The following is a 26655-nucleotide window of genomic DNA, read 5'->3' on the forward strand; positions in this document are numbered from 1 at the left end:
AACCTGATGCAGGGCTTGAACTCATGAACTGAGAAATCATGACCTGAGCTGAAGTTGGACTCTTAACTGACTGAGCCACCCAGGTGCCCCCATGCTTGATGGTTTTTGTCATCTTTCAAGTCTTTGCTGAAATGTTACACTTCAAAAAATTTCACTCTAAGCTATCAAAAGTTAGCTCTCCCTATGTTGTGATTTCCTCTTGTGTGTGTGTGTTTTTGTTCTTAATCATAATATGTCATTCTTTTACTTATTTATTTGTTGTCTTTTTCCCCCGTGAAAATAGTAGCTATATGATTATAGAGATTATGTCTATCTTGGTCATAGCTGTATTATCAACCCAATGCCTGGCCTGTGGGAATCATTCAAATATTTATTGAATGATTAAAAATATTAATGTCTTGGGGCGCCTGGGTGGCTCAGTCGGTTGAGTGTCCGACTTCGGCTCAGGTCATGATCTTGCGGTCCAGGAGTTCGAGCCCCGCATTGGGCTCTGTGCTGACAGCTCAGAGCCTGGAGCCTGCTTCGGATTCTGTGTCTCCCTCTCTCTCTCTCTGCCCCTCCCCTGCTCATGCTCTGTCTCTCTCACTCTCAAAAATGAATAAATGTTAAAATATTAATGTCTTACTCAGTTTTATAAAATGGTCATAATTCTACTGCAGATTATGTGGACCCTCAGTAACTGTAGTGTACTATATTATGTATTGTACCACATGTTGCGAATACAAAGATGATTAAGATATGATTCTTGTTCTAGAGTATTTTTTATTTGAAATTCTATTTATATAATTTGATAATATATAAATTTGTTAAATTGATTTTATATGATTTGTTAAATTGATATTATATAAATTTATATAATACATTTATATAAATATAATTTGAAATTATATTTAGTTTGGGGCACCTGGCTGGCTCAGTCAGTAATGCGTATGACTCATGATCTCAGGATTGTAAGCTCAAGGCCCACATTGGGGGTAGACCTTACTTAAAAACTAATATATACATGCAATTATATTTTGTTTGTTTTTTTGAAAACTTATGAGGCTTTTCTAGCTTTAAAAAAAAAAGCTCTTGGGACGCCCAGGTGGCTCAGTCAGTAAAGCATCTGACTTTGGCTCAGGTCATGATCTCATGGTTCGTGAATTCGAGCTCCGCATCAAACTCTCTGCTATCAGCTTGGAGTCCACTTCAGATCTTCTGTCTCCCTCTGTATCTCTCCCCTCTCCCACTGTCTCTCTTGCTCTGTCTCAAGAATAAATAAACATTAAAATAAAAATAAAGCTCTTAATTTCTAGACACTTTCAGATTCTCCCCCCTGCCCCCCACCCCCACATTGGTTCATTTATTCTTTCTTTCAATTCTTTTTTAAAAAAAAATTATCATTGAGGTATAGTTGACATGTTATGTTAGTTTCAGGTGTCCCACATTAGTGACTTGACAATTCTATACATTACTCAGTGCTCACCACAATAATTAAAGTCACAATTTGTCACTGTATAACATTATTACAGTATTATTGACTATATTCTCTATGCTGTGCTTTTCATCTCTGTAACTTATTTTATGACTGGAAGTTTGTACTTCACTTATTTTGCCTATTCCTCCACCCACCTCTTCTCTGGCAACCACCAGTTCATTTTCTATATTTAAGAGTCTTGTTTGTTTGTTTTGATTTTTAGATTCTACATATAAGCGAAATAATATGGCATTGTTTTTCTCTGACTTATTTCACTTAGCATATCCATGTCCATCTATGTTGTCACAAATGGCATGATTTCATTTTTTATGGCTGCATAATCAGTGTGTGTGTGTGTGAGTGTAACATACACACTATATATATATGTGTATATATATATCACATGTATGTGAGGTATCTCACATATTTATTGAGGTACAATTGGGTTGCTTTCATATCTTGGCTATTGTAAATAATGCTGCAATAGGTCTTTCAACTCTTTGGTTACATTTATTTCTAGGTATGTTATTCTTTTGGGTGCGGTTGTAAATTGATTTTCTTCATTTCTCTCTCTACTTCTTTGTTACTAGTCTATAGAAATGCAACAGATTTCTGTATAATAATTTTGTATCCTGCAACTTTATTGAATTCATTTATTCTAAGTTTTTCAGTGGAGTCTTTAAGTTTCTTTGAACTTTAAAAAAAAAAATTTATTTATTTTGAGATGGAGATAGAGAGTGTGCGTGCATGAGCACTACCAGGGGAGGGGCAGGGAAAGGGGGAGAGAGAATCCTAGGCAGGCTCTGTGCTGTGCTAGGGCTCGATCTCACTAACTGTGAGATCATGACCTGAGCTGAAATCAAGATTCTCTTAACCGACTGAGGCACACAGGTGCCCCTTTCTTTCAACTTTGATCACACTGTCAGTATTTGAATTTATGTTTTTGCTCCAGTTCCCTGAAATTACAATTCAACTTTTGTATAAGCTTTCAGTGAAGAAAATTTAGAAGTACAGTATATCCAGAAATATATTCACATTATATATACTGGAAAATATTCTAATTTATCAATAATTAATTTAGTGTAGCATATACCCTATCTCCTCAATTTCTTAACAAGTCAATTTGTAAAGTACTTCTAAGATATGTTTGTGTCATTTAATAGTAACAAGACTTCTCTGTTCTACACACACACACACACACACACACACACACACACACACACCCACCATTGGACAAAAGTGTTTGCCAGTAAACAAGGAAATCTGGGTTGTAGTTCTGGCTCTAAAATTGACTATGTTACATAATGTTTTGGTGATTTATTTGCTAATCTAAAGCTTCTGTTTTGTCTGAGTCTTCATAAGATGTAGATGAAGGAATATATCACTCCCATTGAAAGGTGCAAAATATGTTTGAGGAACTTATTGGATGTTTACTAATATTCTTATTTTTTAGATGCTTGGCTGGAAAGGCTGCATGAAAGATGTTTCAAAGCCTTATCCTCCTATTGTACCACTATTATAGTTTAAAAAAGGTTTAATATGAATTTTACCACTATTTTATTTTTGTTGGTAGCCTAAACTAAAAATTTAACATGTAATATAATTATAATCATACTTGATTTTGTGTAGGCTGTTCAACAGGTTATTACTAACCTACGAATTGGGCAGATAGAACTTCGTTCTGAAGATTCTCCAGATATTTTGCCGTACTCTCATGAAAGACGAGTTGAAAAGCTAGTTGTTCCCCTTGGTGAAGAACTTGTAGCCATCCAAAAGGCATATATCCAGGTAAGACATTTGTATCACAATTCAGGGTTTTGATGAATGAACTGATAATGTATTTTATTTTGTAGAATCTGGTGTGAGCATATTACATATTTATATCATTTTATATCATTAGTATTTGAAATATTCTTTGAAATTAATATTTTTGGAATGAGTACCCTGTTTTGTTAGTTACTATTAGTTAAAGAGGAAATATAAAATGATGGACCATTTCTACAAGCCAATAACAACCTTACTTTTTATTTTTTATTTATTTAAAAAAAATTTTTTTTAATTGTTTATTTATTTTTGAGAGAGACAGAGACAATGTGAGTGGGTTAGGGGCAGAGAGAGAGGGAGACACAGAAGCAGAAGCAGGCTCCAGGCTCTGAGCTGTCAGCACAGTGCCCGACGCGGGGCTCGAACTCAAGAGCTGTGAGATCATGACCTGAGCCGAAGTCGGACGCTCAACTAACTGAGCCACCCAGGCGCCCCCAACCTTATTTTTTAAAATACACCTATTAAAACACACACACATGCATATAAATAGCAGAGCATAGAAAACCTAAGTGTATAGCTCACTGAATTTTCATGTAGTGAACACACTTAGAATACATGTCCAGATGTAAACAGAAGCTTCTTTATTTATTTATTTATTTATTTTTTTTAACGTTTATTTATTTTTGAGACAGAGAGAGACAGAGCATGAACAGGGGAGGGTCAGAGAGAGGGAGACACAGAATCTGAAACAGGCTCCAGGCTCTGAGCTGTCAGCACAGAGCCCGATGCGGGGCTCGAACTCACGGACCGCGAGATCATGACCTGAGCCAAAGTCGGCCGCTTAACCGACTGAGCCACCCAGGCGCCCCCAGAAGCTTCTTTATAAGAAAATATATTTTCAGTATTTTCTTCCTGGGTCTCTTATACAGCAGTGATTCTCAACTGGAGGCAGTTTGCCCACCTGGTAACATTTGGCAGTCTTGACACAGTTTTGGTTGTCATAACTGGAAAGGGTAGAGTACAGTTGCTAGTAGAACCCAATATGTAGAGACTAAGAATGCTGCTTAATTCATCTGTAATGAACAGGATAGACCTTCAACCACAAAGAATTATCTGGGCCAATTGTCAGTATTACAGTGATTGAGAAATTGCTTAGACAGTCATCACATCCAATGGGAAAAATTTGAGGTAACACATTCTTTTTCTATAGTTCATAATTAGTGTCATGCTAAGAGAACATTTTGTTTTCATATCTTCATTGTTATGGATTAAAGATGCCTGCAGATTTTTCACACTCCTCCCATGGAGAGAGAAGATGCATTTCCTTTTCCCTCCAATCTAGACTGTCTCTGTGACTCACTTTCACCAGCAGAATGTGATAAACCCTAAGTAAGCCATGATGAAACTCAGCTAAGCCATGTTCAGGAGAAATGAGGAAACAGTAGATAGCTAGAATCGAAGGCATAGACATACAGCCCCAGTCGAGGTATGTTAACCCTTAACCTCCAGCTATTTGAGGCTCTAGACATCAAAGAGCAGAGATTAGCTGTCCCTGCAGTGCCCTGACAGAATTTTTGACTTTTGACATTTTATTTTACAGTAGTTTTAGATTTTCAGGAAATATGCACAAATAGTATAGAGATTTCCATTGGGGAGATACTGTGACACTACTTGAAAGTCCTATTTCTCAACATACTTTGGCCTATTTTATTTTATTTATATAATTTTTTTTATTTTTTAATATTTGCATCCAAATTAGTTAGCATATAGTGAAACAGTGATTTCAGGAGTAGATTCCTTAATGTCCCTTACCCATTTAGCCCATACCCCCTCCCACAACCCCTCTAGCAACCCTCGCTTTGTTCTCCATATTTATGATTCTCTTCTGTTTTGTCCCCCTCTCTGTTTTTATATTATTTTTGTTTCCCTTCCCTTATGTTCATCTGTTTTGTCTCTTAAAAATCCTCATATGAGTGAAGTCATATGATTTTTGTCTTTCTCTGACTGATTTCACTTAGCATAATACCCTCCAGTTCCATCCACGTAGTTGCAAATGGCAAGATTTCATTCTTTTTGATTGCCGAGTAATACTCCATTGTATATATATACCACATCTTCTTTATCCATTCATCCATTGATGGGGCATTTGGGTTCTTTCCATACTTTGGCTGTTGTTGATAGTGCTGCTATAAACATGGGGGTGCATGTGTCCCTTTGAAACAGCACACTTGTATCCCGTGGATGAATGCCTAGTAGTGCATTTGCTAAGTCATAGGGTAGTTCTATTTTTAGTTTTTTGAGGAACCTCCATACTGTTTTCCAGAGTGGCTGCAACAGCTTGCATTGCCACCAACAATGCAAAAGAGATCCTCTTTCTCCGCATACTTGCCAGCATCTGTTGTTGCCTGAGTTCTTAATGTTAGCCGTTCTGACAGGTGTAAGGTGGTATCTCATTGTGGTTTTGATTTGTATTTCCCTGATGATGAGTGATGTGGAGCATTTTTCATGTGTCAGTTGGCCATCTAGATGTCTTCCTTGGAGAAGTGTCTATTCATGTCTTTCGCCCATTTCTTCACTGGATTATTATTCTTCACTGGTTTTTTGGATGTTGAGTTTGATAATTTCTTTATAGATTTTGGATACTAACCCTTTGTCTAATATGTCATTTGCAAATATCTTCTCCCATTCTTCTGTTTGCCTTTTAGTTTTGCTGATTGTTTCCTTTGCTGTGCAAAAGCTTTTTATTTTGATGAGGTCCCAGTAGTTCATTTTTGCTTTTGTTTCCCTTGCCTCCGGAGATATGTTGAGTAAGAAGTTGCTGTGGCCAAGATCAAAGAGGTTTTTGCCTGTGCCCTCCAATTTTAGCATGCAATAATGGTTCTTGCCTGCTACAGTTATTTCTGTTTGCATAATCACGGTTTCTCCTTTTCCTCAATTCTTTCATATTGTCAACTTGAATTCTTATATAATGAAGACCTGTTTCTTCTCTTTCATTTACTAATTCAGTTCTTTGTATCAATATAGACTAATAGGTATTTATTTTTTCTGTGCACTACAATCTAATACTGTCATTATTAATTTTGTTGCTCATATTGCTTCAGCTTTGGCCATTTAGAGCTCCTTGTGGTTTTTGGGCTTGTGCCTTTCTGTTTTTTTTAATGCTTAACTTTCTGGCATCACAAGATGTTTCATGCTCATTAAGTTTTTCTTGTGTCCCAGCCATGGAATGGACCATTTCTCCAGGAAATTCTTGTTCCTTTTATGGGAGATTGGTATTTTCAAACCAAGATCTGTGTGTTAGGTGTGCTCATTGTTACTGTGGTGTCTTGACCTGAGCACTTAGTGAATTCTTTTTTATTTTTTTTTAAGTTTTATTTATTTATTTGATGAGGGCCGGGGGGGGGGGGGGGGGAGAGAATCCCAAGGAAGCTCCTCACCACCAGAATAGAGCCCGACATGGGGCTCTATCCCATGAACCGTGAGATCATGACCTGAGCCAAAATCAAGAGTTAGAAGCTTAACTGACCACTAACTTAGCATTACTGCTTGAATTCTTATCTGAAGAATTAGAATCGTGAGTAAATGTTTTTTTAATTGAGTTTGTTTAAGTTTTTAATTTATTTATTTTGAGAGAAAGCATGCATGCATATAAGCTGAGGAGAGACAGAGAGGGAGAAAGAGAATCCCAAGCAGGCTCCACACTGTCAGCACAGAGCTCAACACAAGGCTTGAACTCATGAAATGTGAGGTCATGACTTGAGCTGAAACCAAAAATCAGATGCTTAACCAACTGAGCCACTCATGTGCCCCAGTTGTTTTAATTTCTTATGTTTTGAAGTACTTTGTAATGCAGAAATAGATAACCAAAATATTCATTTATCATTTAACCTTTAATAAGTCTTTTTAAAGAAAAGTTCTATAGGATTATGGTTAATATTTTTAAATTGTAACAAATTTGAAGCATTACTAATTTAAGATATGGCAAAGAATTTCAAATAATCATCTCTTTTTTTAAATTTTAACTTAAAAAAAAATATTTATTTATTTTTGAGGGTGGGGAAGATCAGAGAGAGAGACAGAAAACCAAGCAGGGTATTCGAACTAACAACTGTGAGATCATGACCTGAGCCAAAATTCAGAATCCAGCACTTAACTGACTAAGCCACTCAGGTGTCCCTCATCTCCTTTTTAATTAAAAAAAAAAATTATTTAAATATAGTTGTCATGAAATGTTGCAGTAGTTTCAGGTGTACAAAATAGTGATTTGTCAAGTTTATATGTTTTGCTATGCTCATCACAATTGTAACTACCATCTGTCACCATGCGATGTTACTATATCATTGACTATGGTTTCCTTTGCAATGCCTATTTATTTATTTATTTATTTAATTTATTAATTTTTTTTTTATTTAACTCTTTTTACGTTTATTTATTTTTGATAGAGACAGAGCACAAGTGGGGGAGGGGCAGAGAGAGAAGGAGGCACACAATCTGAAGCAGGCTTCAGGCTCCGAGCAGTCAGCACAGAGTCCACCGTGGGGCTCAAACTCAGAAACTGCGAGATCATGACCTGAGCCGAAGTCGGATGCTTAACTGACTGAGCCACCCATGTGTCCCAATTTATTTTTTTAAAGTAAACTCTTTACCCAACATGTGGCTTGAACTCACTACCCCAAGATCAAGAGTTGCATGCTATACCAACTGAGCCAGCCAGGAGCTCCCGGAAGCTTTTTATTTTGACGTAATAATCACTTCCTTAATACTAATACATTTTCTCATGATTAAAATCTTTGCATTTATAAGGATCTAAAAATTATAATTTTTATAAACACATATAGTAGGCATTTAATTTTAGTGATATTTTTAGAGTACTTCTGTAGGTATTATGATCAGCAAAACTGGAAGGGAGGAAAAATAAAACTCTACTAAATTGCCCTATTTTAGGAAATATGAATCAGGTAAAAGTTTAAACTGTTATACAACTGTATTGTTGTAGTAGGTCTTCATCGGGAAGTCTCTGTTTTCCTTCCCTCTGCCATCAAACTCATTCCTGCATCAGGACCTTTCGAATGCTGTTTCCTCTGGCTCTTTCCTCAAAACCTGTCAGCATTCACATGTCGGTTCCAATAGTACCTCTTCAGAGAGACTATCTTTGTTTACCTTTCCCTCAAAAACTATAGTATTACTGTGTTTTAGGTTCTTGTACATTTATCTCTTTGTTCACTCTTTATTCTTTGCTTCCCTTCATCGGATATACGTTTTTATGAAAGTAGTGACTTCGTTTGTCTCAGCTACAAATTCTCAGCCGTTAGGACAATGCTTGACATATACTAGGTGCTTAATAAATATTTCTTGAAAGAATGAATCAACAAATCACGTTGAATGTGCTCAAGACATTTTGATTTAGTCAGCCAGACTGCAAATATTTACCTATATGCCAGACTTTGTTCCTCATATTGAGATGCATCAGTGAGAAATTAAAAGTCCTCCATTAATTGTGCTTAGATTATAGTGTGTGTGGGTTGGGGAGGAAAGGGACTTAAGAAATACACAGATAAACATGTATGTCTTGTTATTTAAAAAAATTTTTTTTAATGTTTATTTTTGAGAGAAGGAGAAAGCAAGAGAGGGGCAGAGAGGGAGACACAGAATCTGAAGCAGGCTCCAGGTTCTGAGCTGTCAGCACAGAGCCTGACATGGGGCTTGAACTCACAGACTGTGACATCATGACCTGAGCTGAAGTCGGACACTCAACCGACTGAGCCACCTAGGCACCCCAACATATATGTTCTTAAATTATAGTTGGATCTAGTAATTGGTTATGCTGACTTTCATATGGATGTTTTCTGGGGATAAATGTTAAGTATTCTTAAGTTTTGTTATTTTGCTGTGTTTACTTCAAAACGTAAGACAAACTTCATTTAATATATGACTTCTATTTTAATGTGTGAGGAAATGATTATATTTGAGAAAAGACTTTATTTTTTTAATGTTTATTTCTGAGAGAGACAGAGCACATGAGCAGGGGAGGAGCAGAGACAATGGGAGACACAGAATCCGAAGCAAGCTCCAAGCTGTCAGCACAGAGCCTGATGTGGGTCTCGAACCCACCCGTGAGCTCATGACCTGAGCTGAAGTCAGACGCTTAACTAACTGAGCCACCCAGGCGCCCCTTGAAAAAGGACTTTAAATTAAGCTTAAACTAAATTTCATTGAAATTTGCAGGTTTTGGAAGCATTTGCCAGTTCTTTGATTCAGAGGAATGTTTTGATGAGAAGGGATATCCCTAATCTAACAAAATACCAGTTAATTTTGGCAAGAGATCAGTTTAGGAAAAACCCATCTCCAAATATTGTGGTAGGTATTTTTAAATTAATTTTGAAGAGATTAAGTTTTAGTGCTATGATAAAATGTAAATAATGGTTGTTCTCTTGGTATATATTAGCTCATCAAGAATTCAGATATGATTTATGTAGTTCATAAAAGCATGAAAAAATCTAGCAAGAATGCACCTTAATGCTTTGAATTAAGTTAATTTTATCTTCTAACTTTTAATAAAGACTTGGTATTTTAGTTCATTTCTGTGTTGCAAAATCAAAGTGCTATGAGAGGGTAGATTCTAACTAACTTTTCACCTAGAGCATCATAGTAAGTTTCTTATTTCTAATCTTCTTAGGAAAAAATTAGATGGATAGGAACATACCCATCAAGCTAGGTCCAAAGTTAGAAGAGATGCTCACAAGTACAAAAAGGCACTGAGTCATTCTTTGAACTGAGAGGTAATGCATGTGCAAAAGAACAGAGGCATTGAATGATGGTATGAAGGAGTCAGTGAACTAGCCATTGTGGCTGAGGTAAAAGATCGAGGAAGTCAGATATGATAGTCTAGGTTGTGTGCACACAAGAATGGTTTTAAATATTACACCGAGAAATACTGATTTTTATCTCATAGTATCTGGGGGAACCACTAAGGGAAACTTTTCTGTAAAATTACATTATATTATACTAAACTTTAATAGGATGTGTTTAAATTTCTGCTAGGAGTTAAAGGTTCATTTAAATTTTAAGTACTAAATCTGAACCTGTTGAACTTGGATCTCACTAATGAGAGTTTATATTTTGTAGAGACAGGGTTTTACCCTTTCAGGTAATTGGGGTGCCATTTTAGGGCATTTATCACTATGCTGTGAACATTTAAAATGGCTATTGCTATTTATTGATCTTAAATGCTACTAGGAATGTAAGGTCCAGAATAATAGTTATCTTGAATAAAGGAAAATAATAAAAATCTATTTTCAGTGGTCTCTCTTACCCTATTACATAATTTCACCTGCTGTATGTTCTCATTAAAGGAATACGTATTTCCCTTTTCCTTGAGAGTAGTGGTTAAAAGCACAAGTACCCTGAGCCAGAGTTTGTGGATTCAAATACTGGCTCTACAGTTTCCTCATCTATAAAATGGGCATAACCATAGTACCTACCTCCCAGGTGTTGAGATTAAGTGAGTTTGTGTAAGTGATGTGCTTAGAACAGTGTCTGGTGCTAAGACAGTGTCACATGTTACTACGGTATGTATGTGTGGTGTGAAATGTTAGTGTTAAACTGTCTGATTAAATTCTGTTCTGGTGCCAGTAACATTTATGAGGATAGGCCAATATGTGACTTATTTTCCATTATATCCCAAATATCTATCTCCATGCTTGATATGTTAAATAGTTTTGAAAGAACAAATGAATATACATACTGCTAGTAATTTACCTATAATGAGAAACAGTATATGATACATATTTCTCTCCTTCACTTATTCTCTTTAAAGTGTAAGTTTCGTATTGAATTAAAAAAAATAAAGGCACAGATTTTATATGGAAAATACACTGGCCCCTTTTCAAAGCAAGGTCCTATGATATTCTATAGGTAGACCTTCAATAGAGCAGTAAATTCTACACAGAACATGTATCTTTATTTCTTCCTTGGGTTAAATTTGGTCTGTGCTTGTTTTTCTAGGGAATACAACAAGGCATTATCGAGGGAGAGTTTGCTATTTGTATTAGTTTATATCATGGTTATGAATTATTGCAGCAAATGGGAATGAGATCATTATATTTCTTTCTTTGTGGAATTATGGATGGAACTAAAGGTAAATTATATTAAATTATTTAAAGGAATAATGACATGTTATTATTTTGGTTAAAGATATATTGAACACTTGGGTTACTTAAAAATGCTTTATTTTAGGGGTGCCTGGGTGGCTCAGTTGGTTGAGCATCTGACTTTAGCTCAGGTCATGATCTCCCATCTCGTGAGTTCGAGCCCCACATTGGGCTCTGTGCTGACAGCCTGGAGCCTGCTTTGGATTCTGTGTCTCCCGCTCTCTCTGCCCCTCTCCCACTCACGCTCTGTCTCTCTCAAAAATAAAATTAAAAAAAAAATTTAAATGCTTTATTTATTTATTTATTATTTAAAATGTTTATTTAGGGGCGCCTGGGTGGCGCAGTCGGTTGAGCGTCCGACTTCAGCCAGGTCACGATCTCGCGGTCCGTGAGTTCGAGCCCCGCGTCGGGCTCTGGGCTGATGGCTCGGAGCCTGGAGCCTGTTTCCGATTCTGTGTCTCCCTCTCTCTCTCTGCCCCTCCCCCGTTCATGCTCTGTTTCTCTCTGCCCCAAAAATAAATAAAAAACGTTGAAAAAAAAAATTTAAAAATAAAATGTTTATTTATTTGAGAGAGAGGGAGTATGAACAGGGGAGGGACAGAAGAGAGGAGAGAGAGAATCCCGAGCAGGCTTCATGCTCAGTGCAGAGCTCAACATGGGTCTCAATCTCACAAACTGTGAGGTCATGACCTGAGCTGAAGTCGGGAGTTGGATGCTTAACCCACTGAGCCACCTAGGTGCATCCAAAATGCTTTATTTTAAAAAGCAATAAAATAGGGGTGCCTGGCTGACTCAGTAGAATATGCAGCTCTTGATCTTGGGGTCATGAATTCGAACCCTACTTTGGGCATAGAGATTATTTAACAAAACAAAACAAAACAAACAAAAAGCAATGTAATAGTTATGTAACAAATGACTGTTTTTTTGTTTTTGATAAATTGGTAGTAAAAAGCAAGCCATTTAATACATATGTGACTGTGGAACTGAAAACAGTTGCTGGTTTTTATGTTTAAATTAGAAAAATTTGTATTCATTGCTAAAGTTTAATTTCTTTTATTTTTTATTTTATTATTTTTTAAAGCTGTATTTATTTATTTTCAGAGAGAGGGGCTGGGGAGAGGCAGAGAGAGAGGGAGAGAGAATCCTAAGCAGGCTCTGCACCTTCAGTGTCGAGCCCGATGTGGGGCTTGAACTCACGAACCATGAGATCATGACATGAGCCGAAATTAAGAGTTTGATGCTCAACTGACTGAGCCACCCAGGCGCCCCTAATTTCTTTTTAATAAATAATAAATTTGATTAACTTATTTGTTAATTTGGAAAATCTTTACTTAATTTCTGAAGGAATGACTCGGGCAAAAAATGAACTTAGCCGAAATGAAGACTTCATGAAACTCTATAATCATCTAGAGTGCATGTTTGCACATACACGTGGTACTTCAGCAGGTGGCTCTTCTACTATCCAAAAAGGTCTGGTTTTTCTTTTAAAACTTTATATTATTTCTTTATCAGATTAATTTTGAAATTAGGCTTCATTGATCCAAATTATCTATAATCACTTTTATTTCTGTGGCAACGGATCTGTTAAATGCTTAAAGATTTTATTCTTTAAGTTAGGATAAGTATATATTCAAGGTTATAAACTTTAAATAGATGCTAGTAGTTGTTACTGTTGGTGAAAATTCTTTGAACTACCAAAAACTGATTTAAAGCTTAATTCAAAACCTATTTTTCCCATCTACTTTGCTTCTGATTTCATCTGGATTCTCTTTCAGAATGAAATTATAATAAAAATTCAAAGTTTATTTTATAGTAGGGCTTATGTGCTACCCAGATGCTACTTAGTATTTAAATGAACAGAAAAAAAGTAAGATTTAACAAATCTATTTTGAAAAGGATAATTAAAATACATTAATTGAATATAGAAAATATAGAATGATTTTTTGGTTTTTGTTTTACAGGAGATAAAGATAAAAATTTTGTCTATAGTCATCCAAAGTTAAAGAAATTAGAAGAAGTTGTAGTTGAACATTTCAAGTCATGGAATAGTAAGTCATGTTTAGTAGCTTCAAGGCAAGACAAAGTTACTGAAAGAGCTAAAACTCTGACTTTATGGGGAAGATGGGCTTTTAATTACCCTGGATAATAAATGTAAAAAAAGGGGCACCTGGGTGGCGCAGTCGGTTAAGCGTCCGACTTCAGCCAGGTCACGATCTCGCGGTCCGTGAGTTCGAGCCCCGCGTCAGGCTCTGGGCTGATGGCTCGGAGCCTGGAGCCTGTTTCCGATTCTGTGTCTCCCTCTCTCTCTGCCCCTCCCCCGTTCATGCTCTGTCTCTCTCTGTCCCAAAAATAAAAATAAAAAACGTTGAAAAAAAAAAAATTTTAAATAAAAAAAAAAAAATAAATAAAAAAAAAAATAAAAAAAATAAATGTAAAAAAGAAGATTTTGAGAAATTTTGGGAGGGTGGGACAAGGGACATGGTGGGAATGCTAAGAATAAGGTATTATATGAAAAAGAAAAGTCAATCTGGGGCAATAGAAGGCAAGCAGACAGTAAAACAATATATAATAGTGGGGAGAAGTAAGGCAGGTAAGGAAATAGTCATGGAGGAGTGCTGTTTTATATGGAGTGTTAGAGAAAGCCTATCTCTAGGGTGATGTTTGAGTCATTACCTGATGGAAGTGAGGTAGTAAGCCTTGTGTATTTCTGGGGGATGATCATATCAGGCAGAGAGAATAGTAGATTCAAAGTCCCTGAATCAATAGGGTATTTGGTATGATTGAGGATCAGTAAACAAACCAATGTGCTGGAGTAGTGTAAGAGTGGTATAGGCCTGGTGCCTGGGTGGCTCAGTTGATTGAGCATCTGACTTCAGCTCAGGTCATGATCACACGGTTGGTGAGTTCAAGCCCTGCATTTTGCTGTCAGCGCAGAGCTTGCTTTGGATCCTCTGTGCCCCCTCTCTCTCTGCCCCTCCCCTGTTCATGTTCTCTCTCTCTCTCTCTCTCTTAAAAATAAAGAAACATTAAAGAAAACAAAAGAGTGGTATAGGCAAAGATTGGAGAGGTAGCTTATAGGTCAAGTCAAGGCTTTGGTTTTTACTTTACAAATGTTTGTGCTTTGTGAAACTGTTAGAGGGACCTTTAGAGCAGGAGAGTGATGTGTTCTGACTTACATTTTATTTATGTATTTAATTTTTAAAGACATTCTTTTTTAATGTTTCTTTTGAGAGAAAGCACACAAGTGTGAGGGGGCAGAGAGAGAGGGACAGAGGTTTCATAGCAGGCTCCACGCTGACAGCAGGGAACCTGATGTTGGGCTTGAACTCACGAACACAAGATCATGACCTGAGCCGAAGTCTGATACTTATTTGACTGAGCCACCCAGGTGCCTCTAATTTTTTTTTTTTTTTTTTTTAATATTTATGTATTAGAGTGAGAGACAGAGCATGAGTGCGGGATGGCAGAGAGAGGGAGACACAGAATCTAAAGCAGGCTCCAGGCTCTGAGCTGTCAGCACAGAGCCTGACACGGGGCTCAAACTCACGAACTGCAAGATCATGACCTGAGCTGAAGTCAGATGCTTAACCAGCTGAGCCACCCAGACACCCCTGACTTACATTTTTAAAAGATCACTGTGGTAGCTTTTGCAGAGTGTAAACATTAGCATCTTAGGAGACTATCGTCATGTTTAAGAAGATGCCAGATGATGGTGGCTGGTGCCAAGATGGTAGTAGTGGAGGTGCTGAGTGGTTATGGATTCTACATATACTTTGAATTTGGAGCCAACAGTATTTGCTGGTAGATTGGACATAGGATATAAGAAAAATGAAAGGAATCCTGTGTGTGTGTGTGTGTGTGTGTGTGTGTAATTGTATGAACAAAAAAAATTAGGAACAGCATACAGAAGAAAGAACATGCACTTTTAGATGCTTTTGAGATATGTAGGTAGAGATATGTAAGTACTGACTAAGTGAAACAGGATCTCAGAAGAATGATCTGGGCTATTTTTATAGAATATGTATATTCTCTACATATATATGAATAAATTTTGGAGTCTTCAGCATAAAGGTAATATTTAAATTTTCAGAAATGGTTATGATCACATTACTGGGAATACAGTTTAGAGACAAGAGAAGGCCTAGAATGTAGTCCTTTTAAAGTTGGGGGGGATGTCTGGCTGGCTCAGTTGGTGGATCATGTGACTCTTGATCTCAGGGTAGTGAGTTTGAGCCCCATGTTGGGTGTAGAGATTACTTAAAGATAAAATCCCAAAAAAAAAATCAGAGCAAAAAACCATCACAAAGGAGGTTAAGAAAGAAACTGAACAAGTGAATGGCAGAGAAGCTGAGGGAAGAGACTATTTCAGTGAGAAGTAGTGGACTGTGTTAGATGCTGCTGAGAGGTTGGTAAAATGAACTAAAAAGTGACCATTGGGGGCGCCTGGGTGGCTCAGTCAGTTAAACATCTGACTTTGGTTCAGGTCATTATCTCATGGCTTGTGGGTTCAAGCTCCGCGTTGGGCTCTGTGCTGATAGCTCTGAGCCTGGTGCTTGCTTTGCATTCTGTGTCTCCCTCTCTCTCTGCCCCTCCCCCGCTCACACTCTGTCTCTCTCTTAAAATAAATAAAGGTAATAAATTAAAAAAAAAGTGGCCATTGAATTTGGCAATATGTAAGTTATTGATGTCTTTTGTAGAGGGTCTTCAGTGGAATGACGGTAGAACTTTGGCTACATAGCCTGTTGAAGCTGATAGGGTTTGCATTGAGAGTAGCAGTTGGTCAGAAGTTGGTCAGATGTAGAGGCTTGATGCTATGGTAATTCAAAGAAGGTTTATCTAGAATAATTTTCTTTGCAACAGCTGTTGCTTTTTCCTTAGGTATTGTGAATTAACTTTATATATATTAAATCATTTAATTCTTAGAGTTTTTATGAAGACTAAATGAGTTAATATATAAAATGCTTAGTGTATGGCACACACATAAAGATTAACATAAATCCTAAGAAAGAAAAGGATTGTCAAAGTCCTAAGCAAGCTTAAAAGTAAATAAAAAAACCTCATACAACATTCAATTATTAACCAGTTACTTTGTGCAAGTCTGTGTACTTTATATTCAATTCATTTTAGATATGAAGAAATTAAAGCTTAAAAAGATGAACTGTCACGGTTTCAGATAACCCAGAAAATTAAGTGGCCCACCCTCAAAGATCATGTAATTATTCTGTGTATTCTACTACCTCCCAAGCACAGAGATACTGGGATCAGCTTTGTGATTGACTATAGGGTATATTCTATAGTTAGACTTGGAGAATTAAAAAAAAAATTTCTTTTTAACATTTATTTATTTTAGGGAGAGACCACAAACAGGGGAAAGGCAGAGAGAGAAAGAGGGACAGAGGATCCAAATTGGGCTCTGCACTGACAGCAGAGAGCCCGATGCAGGGCTTGAACTCACAAACTGTGAGATCCTAACCTGAGCCCAAGTCAGACATCTAACAGACTGAGCCCCCAGGTGCCCCTAACCTTGGAGAATTTACAAGTATCTTAGATTCAGGGACAGAATGCTATGGCCTGGATTAAGGAAGTACCTTTAGTGAACAAAAAGAAAAGGAAATATTTATGAAATCAGTGGGAGCTCTACAATTCTGTGATTCTGACTTAGAAAGTAAAGGCGAATATAACAGGCATCATGCATGAATTGAAGTACTGGTTAAAAGGGATTCAGGTAATGTTTATTTGATTTGTTTAGGATTTTTATTTGATTTGTTTAAGATTATTATGACAGCCAATGATTTGTTTAGGATTATTATGATAGCCAATGAGAGGTAGGGAGCCAAGAACATTAAAATTACTAGAGAAGGTAGGAGGAAACCAGCAAAGGTTTAAGACATTTTAAATTACTTTTTTGAAAGAATTATCATTCATTAGTATATAGTTTCAGGGTTGTCTTTTGAAATACTTTTTGTATATTGCTTTTAAAAAAAATTGTAATGAGAGTGTTTTTTTGTTATGTAGCTCAAAATGCCTCTGAAAAGAAATGTGGTGAGACCAGAGTTATGATCTTCTCTTCATTTCGAGATAGTGTTCAAGAAATTGCGGAAATGCTTTTAAAGCATCAGCCAGTTATTAGAGTGATGACTTTCGTTGGCCACGCCTCAGGGAAAAGCATGAAAGGGTTTACCCAGAAGGAACAACTGGAGGTAATTACTTTTGGAGGTGATGAATATTAAAATAATATTGATTAGCTTGTATTTATGCCTCTTTTGTTTTAATTTGTTGGTTAGCTACTTTGTTTTTAAGTTTATTTATTTTAAGAGAGAGACGGAGAGGGAGTGCACGTGAATTGGGGAGAGAGAATCCCAAGCAGGCTCCACGCTGTCCGTGCAGAACCCAGCACAGAGCTCGATCCCATGAACTGTGAGATCATGACCTGAGCCGAAATCAAGAGTTGGGCACTCAACCGACTGAGCCACCCAGGCACCCCTCAATCAGCTACTTCTTAAAGATAATTTTATAGTAAACATGTAAATAAACAGAGGCATATTTTGAAAGATCAGAAAAGTGTTTTTTGTGATTTTGAGACTTTATTCAAGTAAGGTAATGTGTAGTGGTTAAGCAGAAAGGCTCTGAAATCGTATTACCGAGGTTGGAATCCTGGCCCTACCACTTAGTTCCTCTACTTCTTGTGCCGCAGTTTTCCTTACCTGTAAACATAGTTGATAGAGTTGTCGCAAGCATTAAGTGAAATCATACTATAGAGCCTTCAGTAAATGTTTACTATTTATTTATTTTAAGTCACTTTAGTTATATATTCTGAACAAATAATGAGCTTATTTCTTTTTTCTGTTATTTAAAAATCTTTTTTTCCCTTAGATTTTATTTTTAAGAAATCCCTGCACCCAAGTGTGGGGCTTAAACTCACAACCCTGAGATCAGGAGTCACACGTTGCACTGACTGAGCCAGCCAGGCACCCCAAAGATGCATTTTTTAAAAAATTTTTTCTTTTTTTTTATTAAAAAATAATTTTTAAATTTTTTTATTTTTTTAATGTTTATTTATTTTTGAGACAGAGAGAGACAGAGCATGAACAGGGGAGGGGCAGAGAGAGAGGGAGACACAGAATCTGAAACAGGCTGCAGGCTCTGAGCAGTCAGCACAGAGCCCGACGCAGGGCTCGAACTCACGGACCGTGAGATCATGACCTGAGCCGAAGTCGGACGCTTAACTGACCAAGCCACCCAGGCACCCCCCAAAAAATTTTTTAATGTTTATTATTTTTGAGAGAGAGAGCGAGCAAGCAGAGAAGGGGCAGAGAGAGAGGAAGACACAGAATCGGAAGCAGGCTTCAGACTCTGAGCTGTCAGCACACAGCCTGACAGGGGAATCGAACTCACAGACTGTGAGATTATGACCTGAGCTGAAGTCTGCCGCTTAACTGAGCCACCTGGGAGCCCCAATTTTTATTTATTTAAGTGATTTCTACACCCAATATGGGGCTCAACTCACAACCCCCAGATCAAATGTCACATGCTCAACAGACTGAGCCAGTCAGGTGCCCTATTATTTAAAAATCTTAATTTAAAAATACAGTCAGATGAAACCATTTATGCTCTGAATAAGAGGTCATAAGTTTTCTAAGTGCTATGTATGTGTTTTTGGGATGTTTTAGACTTGATTTTTATAAATTGTATACAGGTTTCTGTAGATTAACTATAGGTCTTCATTTGAGTAGTCATTGACAATTAGGTGTGTCTTTAATGTCTAATTAATTTTGACAGATCTTTTCTTCAGTTTGTAAACATTAGTTACAAGAGGAATACTATTCTTTAAATACCTTTTATACCAGTCCTCACTGCACTCCGCAGAGTTTGTTTAAGCTGACTGGATCTGTGGGGACAGTCTAAGAGGTTTCCCTGAATCTGAAACAGAATAACTTTACCTTTCTCAAGTCTGATTATATGTACTTTAAAAGATTCAGATATCTGGCAGGTTATTATTACTACTCTTACATTTATATATGAATGAAAAATGAAGTAGCTTTTTGTCTAAGGAGTTAAGCATTTTGAAATACTGATAGTACCAACCTAATCTCTGGCTAGTTTTATTATTACCTAAAATCATTATTTCCTGAGTTTGTCCGTTACCATAAGAAACCTTATTGATTTTATATTAGCTTTGTCCTTTCCTCACTTATGTCAGTAATATTTTTATATAGGCTAGAGTAGTAACCCTTTTTCTTATTCCTGCAATAATTGCTTTCCTGCAGTTGTATTCTAAAATAAGCTTTTGTGCAAATAGTTGTAAGTAAATTTTTTCATTTCTTTAAAAACAGGAGATGAAGTGAGAGAGGAAGTAGGAGACCAGATCCTTTAGGACTTTTTAGGTCATTTCCATTTTTTTTAAGTTAAAAAAAATTTTTTTTAATGTTTTTTTTTTTTTTTTGAGAGATAGAGAGTGAGAGACAAAGAGTGAGAGGGGGTGGGGCACAGAGAGAGGGAGACATAGAACCCGAAGCAGGCTCCAGGTTCCAAGCTGTCAGCACAGAGCCTGATGTGGGGCCCAAACTCATGAACTGTGAGATCATGACCTGAGTTGAAGTCGGATGCTTAACCAACTGAGCCACCCAGGCACCCCAATTTTGTTTTAAGTTTTTATTTGAATTTCAGTTAATTAACATACAGTATAATATTAGTTTCAGATGTATGATACAGTGAGTCACACTTCCATACAACAAATGGAGCTCATCACATAAGTGTACTCCTTAATCCCCATCACTTATTTTAGCCATTTTCTTACCCACCTCCCCTCTGATAACCGTCAGTTTGTTCTGTTTCCAGGTTTGTCTCCCTGTCTCTTCTTTCTTTTCCTTTGCTCATTTGTTTTGTTTCTTAAATTCCATATGAGTGAAATCATATGTGATTTGTCTTTCTTTGACTGACATTTCACTTAGCATAATACTGTCTAGCTCCATCCATTTCACTGCAAATGGCAAGATTTCATTCTCTTTTATGGCTGAGTAATATTCCATTATATATACACACACACACACACACACACACACACACACACACACACGCTATATCTTCTTTATCCATTCATTAGTCGATAGATACTTGGGCTGTTTCCATAATTTGACTACTTTAAATAATGCTGCAATAAACATAGGGATCATGTATCCCTTGGAATTAGTATATTTGTCTTCTTTGGGTAAATACCTAGCGGTGCAATTGCTCGATCATATGGTAGTTCTATTTTTAACTTTTTGAGGAACCTCCATACAGTTTTCCAGAGTGGCTGCACCAGTTTGCATTCCCACCACCAGCATAAGAGGGTTCCCCTGTCTCCACATCCTTGTCAACTCCTGCTGTCTCTTGTGTTGTTCAGTTCAGCCATTCTGACTAGTGTGAGGTGATCTCTCATTATAGTTTTGATTTGTATTTCCTTGATAGTGATGTTGAGCATCTTTTCATGTATCTGTTAGCCATCTGGATGTCTTCTTTGGAAGAATGTTAATTTATGTCCATTTTTAAATTGGATTCTTTCTTTGTTGGGTGTTGAGTTTTTTTTAAAAATATTTTTTAATGTTTATTAATTTTTGAGAGAGAGAGAAAGAGAGAGAGACAGAGTGTGAGAAGGGGAGGGGCAGAGAGAGAGGGAGACACAGAATCCAAAGCAGGCTCCAGGTTCTGAGCTGTCAGCACAGAGTCCCATGTGGGGCTCGAACCCACGAACTGTGAGATCATGACCTGAGCTGAAGTTGGATGCTTAACCGACTGAGCCACCCAGGCACCCTGGGTGTTGAGTTTTTTTTTTTTGTTTTTTTTTGTTTTTTTTTAAATTTTTTTAACGTTTATTTATTTTTGAGACAGAGAGAGACAGAGCATGAACGGGGGAGGGTCAGAGAGAGAGGGAGACACAGAATCTGAAACAGGCTCCAGGCTCCGAGCTGTCAGCACAGAGCCCGACGCGGGGCTCGAACTCACGGACCGCGAGATCATGACCTGAGCCGAAGTAGGCCGCTTAACCGACTGAGCCACCCAGGCGCCCCGGGTGTTGAGTTTTATAAATTCTTTAGATATTTTGGATACTAACCTTTTGTCGGCTATGTCATTTGCAAATGTCTTCTTCCATTCCATAGGTTGCCTTTTAGTTTTATTGATTGTTTCCCTCATTGTGCACAAGTTTTTTATTTTGATGTAGTCCCAGTAGTTTATCTTTGCTTTTGTTTCCCTTCCCTCAGGATAAGTTGTTACAGCTGATGTCAAGAGGTTACTACCTTTATTCTACTCTAGAATTTTGATGGTTTCAAGTCTCACATTTAGGTCTTCGATCCATTTTGAATTTATTTTTTTGTATGGTGTAAAAAAAGTGGTCCAGTTTCATTCTTCTATACGTTGCTGTCAAGTTTTCCCAACACCATTAATTTGAAGAGACTGTCTTTTCCCATTGGATATTCTTTCTTGCTTTGTGGAAGATTAATTGACCATACAGTTGTGGATCCATTTTCAGATTTTCTATTCTGTTCTGTTGATCTATGTGTCTATTTTTGTGCCACTACCATATTATTTTGATCACTATAGCTTTGTAATGTAACTTGAAGTCCAGAATTGTGATGCCTCCAGCTTTACGTTTCTTTTTTAAGGTTGCTTTGGCTATTTGGGGTCTTTTGGAGTTCCATACAAATATTGGGATTGTTTGTTCTAGCTCTGTGAAAAATGCTGGTGGTATTTTGAAAGAGATTGATTAAATGTGTAAATTGCTTTGGGTAGTATAGACAGTTTAACAATATTTGTTCTTCCAATCCATGAGCGTGGAATGTTTTTCCATTTCTTTGTATCATCAGTTTCTTTCATCAGTGTTTTATAATTTTCAGAGTACAGGTCTTTCACCTCTTTGTTTCGGTTTATCCCTATGTATCTTATGGTTTTTGCTGCAGTTGTAAATGGGATTGATTCCATAATTTCTCTTTGGGCTACTTCATTATTGGTGTATAGAAATGCAACAGATTTCTGTACATTGATATTTTTTATTAAAAAAAAATTTTTTTTAACATTTATTTATTTTTGAGACAGAGAGCATGAACAGGAGAGGGTCAGAGAAAGAGGGAGACACAGAATCTGAAACAGGCTCCAGGCTCTGAGCTGTCAGCACAGAGCCCAATGCGGGGCTCGAACCCACGGACCGCGAGATCATGACCTGAGCCGAAGTCGGACGCTCAACTGACTGAGCCACCCAGGGGCCCCTGTACATTAATTTTTGTATGCTGCAACTTTACTGAATTTATCAGTTGTAGCAGTTTTTGGTGGAGTCTTTGGGTTTTCTACATACAGTATCATGTTATTTGCAAATAGTGAATGTTTGACTTCTTCCTTGCTGATTTGGATGCCTTTTATTTCTTTGTGTTGTCTGATTGGTATAGCTAGACTTCCAGTACTATGTTAAATAACAGGTGAGAATAGATATCCTTCTCTTGTTTCTGAACATAGAGAAAAGCTCTTACTTTTTCCCCATTGAGGATGATACTAGCTGTGGGTTTTGCATCTATGGCCTTTATTATGTTGTGGTATATTCCCTGTAAACTTACCTTGTTGAGGGTTTTTATCATGAATGGATGTTGTACTTTTTCAAATGTCTTCTCTGCATCTATTGAAAAGATCATATGGTTCTTATCCTTTTATTACTGTGGTGCATTACATCAATTGATTTGCAAATGTTGAACCACCCTTGGAGCCTAGGAATAAATCCCACTTGATGATTCTTTTAATGTATTTTTTTATTTGGTTTGCTGGTATTTTGTTGAGAATTTTTGCATTCATGTTCATCAGGGATATTGGCCTATAGTTCTCTTTTTTAGTGGTGTCTTTTTCTGCTTTTGGTGTCAGGGTAATGCTGGCCTCATAGAATGAATTGGGAAATTTTCCTTCCTTTTCTGTTTTGTTTTTTTTTTTTTTTTTTTGGGAATAGTTTGAGAAGAATAGGTTTTAACTCTCCTTTTTAAAAAAATTTTTTTTTAATGTTTTATTTATTTTTGAGAGAGAGAGAGGGAGGGAGGGAGAGGCAGAAAGAGAGGGAGACACAGAATCTGAAGCAGGCTCCTGGCTCTTAGCTGTCAGCAGAGAGCCTGATGCGGGGCTTGAACTCGTGAACTATGAGATCATGACCTGAGCCAAAGTTGGAAGCTTAACCACCTGAGCCACCCAGGCGCCCCGGTATTAACTCTTCTTTAAATGTTTGGTAGAATTTGCCTGTGAAGCCATCTGGCCCTGGAGTTTTGTGTCTTGGGAGATTTTTGAATACTGATTCAGTTTCTTTGCTGGATATCAGTCTGTTCAAGTTTTCTAGTTCTTCCTGTTTCCATTTGGTGGTTAATATGTTCCTAGGAATTTATCCATTTCTTCCAGGTTGTCTTATAATTGTACTTTTGTGGTGTTCTTATTTCTCCTCTATGATTTGTGATTTTTTAAAATTTGGGCCCTCTTTTCTTTTTGATAAATCTGGCTAGAGTTTTATCAACTTTATTGATTTTTTTTTTTTTTTTTTTTCCCAAAGAACCAGCTCCTGGTTTCATTGACCCATTCTATTGTTTTGTTTTTGTTTCTTTTTTTAGTTTCTGTATCATTTATTTCTGCTCTAATATTTATTATTTCCTTCCTTCTCCTGACTTTAGGCTTCCTTTTTTTTTTTTTTTTTTTTTCTTTTTCTAGTCACTTTTGGTGTAAGGTTAGGTTGTTTGAGATTTTTCTTGCTTCCTGAAGTTGGCCTGTATTGCTGTATACATCCCTCTTATGGCCACTTTTGCTGCATCCTAAAGATTTTCGACTGTTTAATTTTCATTTGTTTTACTGTATTTTATTTTTATTTCTTTGATTTCTTGGTTGACTCATTCATGTTTTTAGTAGGATGTTCTTTAACCTCTATGTATTTGTGGTCTTTCTAAATTTTTCATGTGGTTGACTTTTAGTTTCATAGCATTGTGGTCAGATAAGATACATGGTATGCTCTCAGTCTTTGTGAATTTCTTGGGGCCTGTTTTGTGATCTAATATGTGATCTTTTCTGGAGAATATTCCATGTGCACTTGAAAAGAATGGGTATTCTGATATAGGATGGAATGTTCTGAATATATTTGTTAAGTCCATCTGGTCCAGTGTGTCATTCAAAGCCACTGTTTGCTTATTTATTGTCAATTTAGATGCTCTGTTCAGTGGTGTAAGTGGAGTATATCCATTTCAGTAACTTTGGCTTTTACTGTGAGGGAGATGGGAAAAGAAGAAGCCCTTTTAGAGAGTTTGAAATAGGTGAGGGTTACAGCCTGGTTTATATTTTAAAAGAATCACACTGGTTGCTATCTTCAGAATAAAGTATAGGGTACTAAGGGTAGAAACAGGAAACCCAATTGGAAGACTTATTATGATACCAAGCTAAAGATGATGGTAGCTTAGACTATAGTGGTAGCATGGAAGGTTGTGAGAACTGGTTGGATTCTGGATATATTTTAAGGTCAAGCTGATGGGATTTATTGACAAATTAAAGTGGAGTGTGAGATTGAGGAGGGTGAAGGGTGACTCCAATGATGATTCCAGGAATTTGGCTTGAGCAACTGAAAAGAGCTGCTATTAATGAAGATGAATAAGACTGTAGGAAGAGCAAGTTTTGGAGAGAAATATCAGTAACTTGGTTCTGGATGAGTTAACTTTGGCATACCTATGAGATTAGTGTTTTTTGATCAAAGTTGATGGAGGACTAGTTGATGGAGGACTAGTTTATTCCCTCTTAGTATGTCGCAGATACAGTTGAATAAAAATGAATTACTAAAAAAATAAAATTAATGAAAACAATATTCATGGCCAGATTTTTTATTAAAGCCAACAAACATAGTATTACTCTGTCAAATTTCTAAACACCTGAACCTCAACAGTAATAAACAGTTCACGAACTACACTTTGAGTTGCATTGTTTTAAATGTCAAATAGAGATGTTGAATAAACAGTTGAATATATGAATCTTAAGTTCATGAGTTCACAGGTTTGTGGAAATATATATTTGGGAATCATCATCATCATATACGTGAGACTGGATGAAATTACCAAGTGATGGAATAGAGATAGACAAGATGTCCAAAGACTGAGCCAAGGGTTTCATTGTTATTAGTATAAGCAGTGCTTATGATTTCCTTGGGAATAAGAGTGAGTAGCTAGTAATAGTAGAAAAACCAGGAGAGTTGATACCTGTGGGCCAAATGAGCAGGAGGAACTGTTTAAGTGCTGCTAGTCGCAGACCTACTGCTAGTAGGTCATGAGATGAAAAATGGGAATTGACCTTTGGATTAAGAGATCAGAAGGCAGGTGATCTTGAAAAGGACAGTTTCATTGGAATTGTGGGGACAAGACTGATTGACGTATTTTCAAGAGAGAACAGGAAGAGGAGACCTAGAGATAGCAAGTATACAAGTCTTTCAAGAATTTTTGCTGTAAAGGAGAGCAGACATGGAAGTATTGTTTCTTTGAAATTAGGAGATCTAACAATATGCTTGTATACTGATAGGAATGATCAACTGAGAAAGAAAAATTGTTAATAGAGCAGAGACAAGAGTATTGCTAGTATGATCTTTGAGTAGATGAGGAAACCGATGGGATCTAGTATACAAAACTATATGAGCTGATCTCAGTTAAAAATGCAGTTTATCCAAAACAGCAGGAGGGAAGGTGGACTATTTAGGCACAGATACAGGTAAGTAGATGTGACAGTGATATCCTGTGGGAGGTCTTTTTTGATTGCTCAATTTTTGTCCTGTCATCAGCCAAGAATGAGGATGGGAGGAAATGTTGGATGGAAGTTTGATCAAAGAGGAGAGAAGAGGATATAGTTTTCTAGAAGAATGGGGAAAGTGAATGGATTAGGGAATATGAAATGATTTTCAGATAGCACTAAAGGCCCTCTCAAGTGAGGGATTATGAGTTTAAAGTGAAACCAATAAGAATGGTTGGTATTTTCTTCCCTTCACCTATGTGGGTACAGGCTTAGATTTGGTTGGAAAGTGGGCTATATTCAGTGGTGGAGTTTAGTCAGAGGACTATGATATGAGAGTAGAGTGAGGGTAAAGTGTAAGCAATGAAAAAATGATAGGATCAGTGGATTACAATCCTGGTAGAATTTGTTTAATTAATCATTTATCCCTTTCTATGATTGATTAAATAACCTCTGGTTCATTTTTATTTTTCAAAGTCCCGGCAAATTAGTCAGTGTTAGGCAAATAAATAATAGTTTCATTTATACATGTTACCT

The 26655-nt window shown here is 36.9% G+C and overlaps 1 protein-coding gene across 2 annotated transcripts in view; it reads left to right on the plus strand.

The window, feature by feature from the left end:
• FANCM (FA complementation group M) overlaps positions 1 to 26655 on the plus strand; it is a 66290-nt gene that overhangs the window by 7226 nt on the left and 32409 nt on the right. Inside the window, exons 4-9 of one of the 2 annotated variants that reach the window (XM_058738938.1) lie at positions 3086 to 3244; positions 9446 to 9577; positions 11225 to 11357; positions 12715 to 12840; positions 13332 to 13418; positions 17386 to 17570. In XM_058738938.1, the coding sequence (XP_058594921.1) occupies positions 3086 to 3244; positions 9446 to 9577; positions 11225 to 11357; positions 12715 to 12840; positions 13332 to 13418; positions 17386 to 17570 (822 nt within the window). The remainder of the gene's footprint in view (positions 1 to 3085; positions 3245 to 9445; positions 9578 to 11224; positions 11358 to 12714; positions 12841 to 13331; positions 13419 to 17385; positions 17571 to 26655) is intronic. The other variant, XM_058738939.1, reaches the window with a different exon arrangement.

Source organism: Neofelis nebulosa, chromosome 7 (genome assembly GCF_028018385.1).
Source record: "Neofelis nebulosa isolate mNeoNeb1 chromosome 7, mNeoNeb1.pri, whole genome shotgun sequence".
Taxonomy (NCBI): domain Eukaryota; kingdom Metazoa; phylum Chordata; class Mammalia; order Carnivora; family Felidae; genus Neofelis; species Neofelis nebulosa.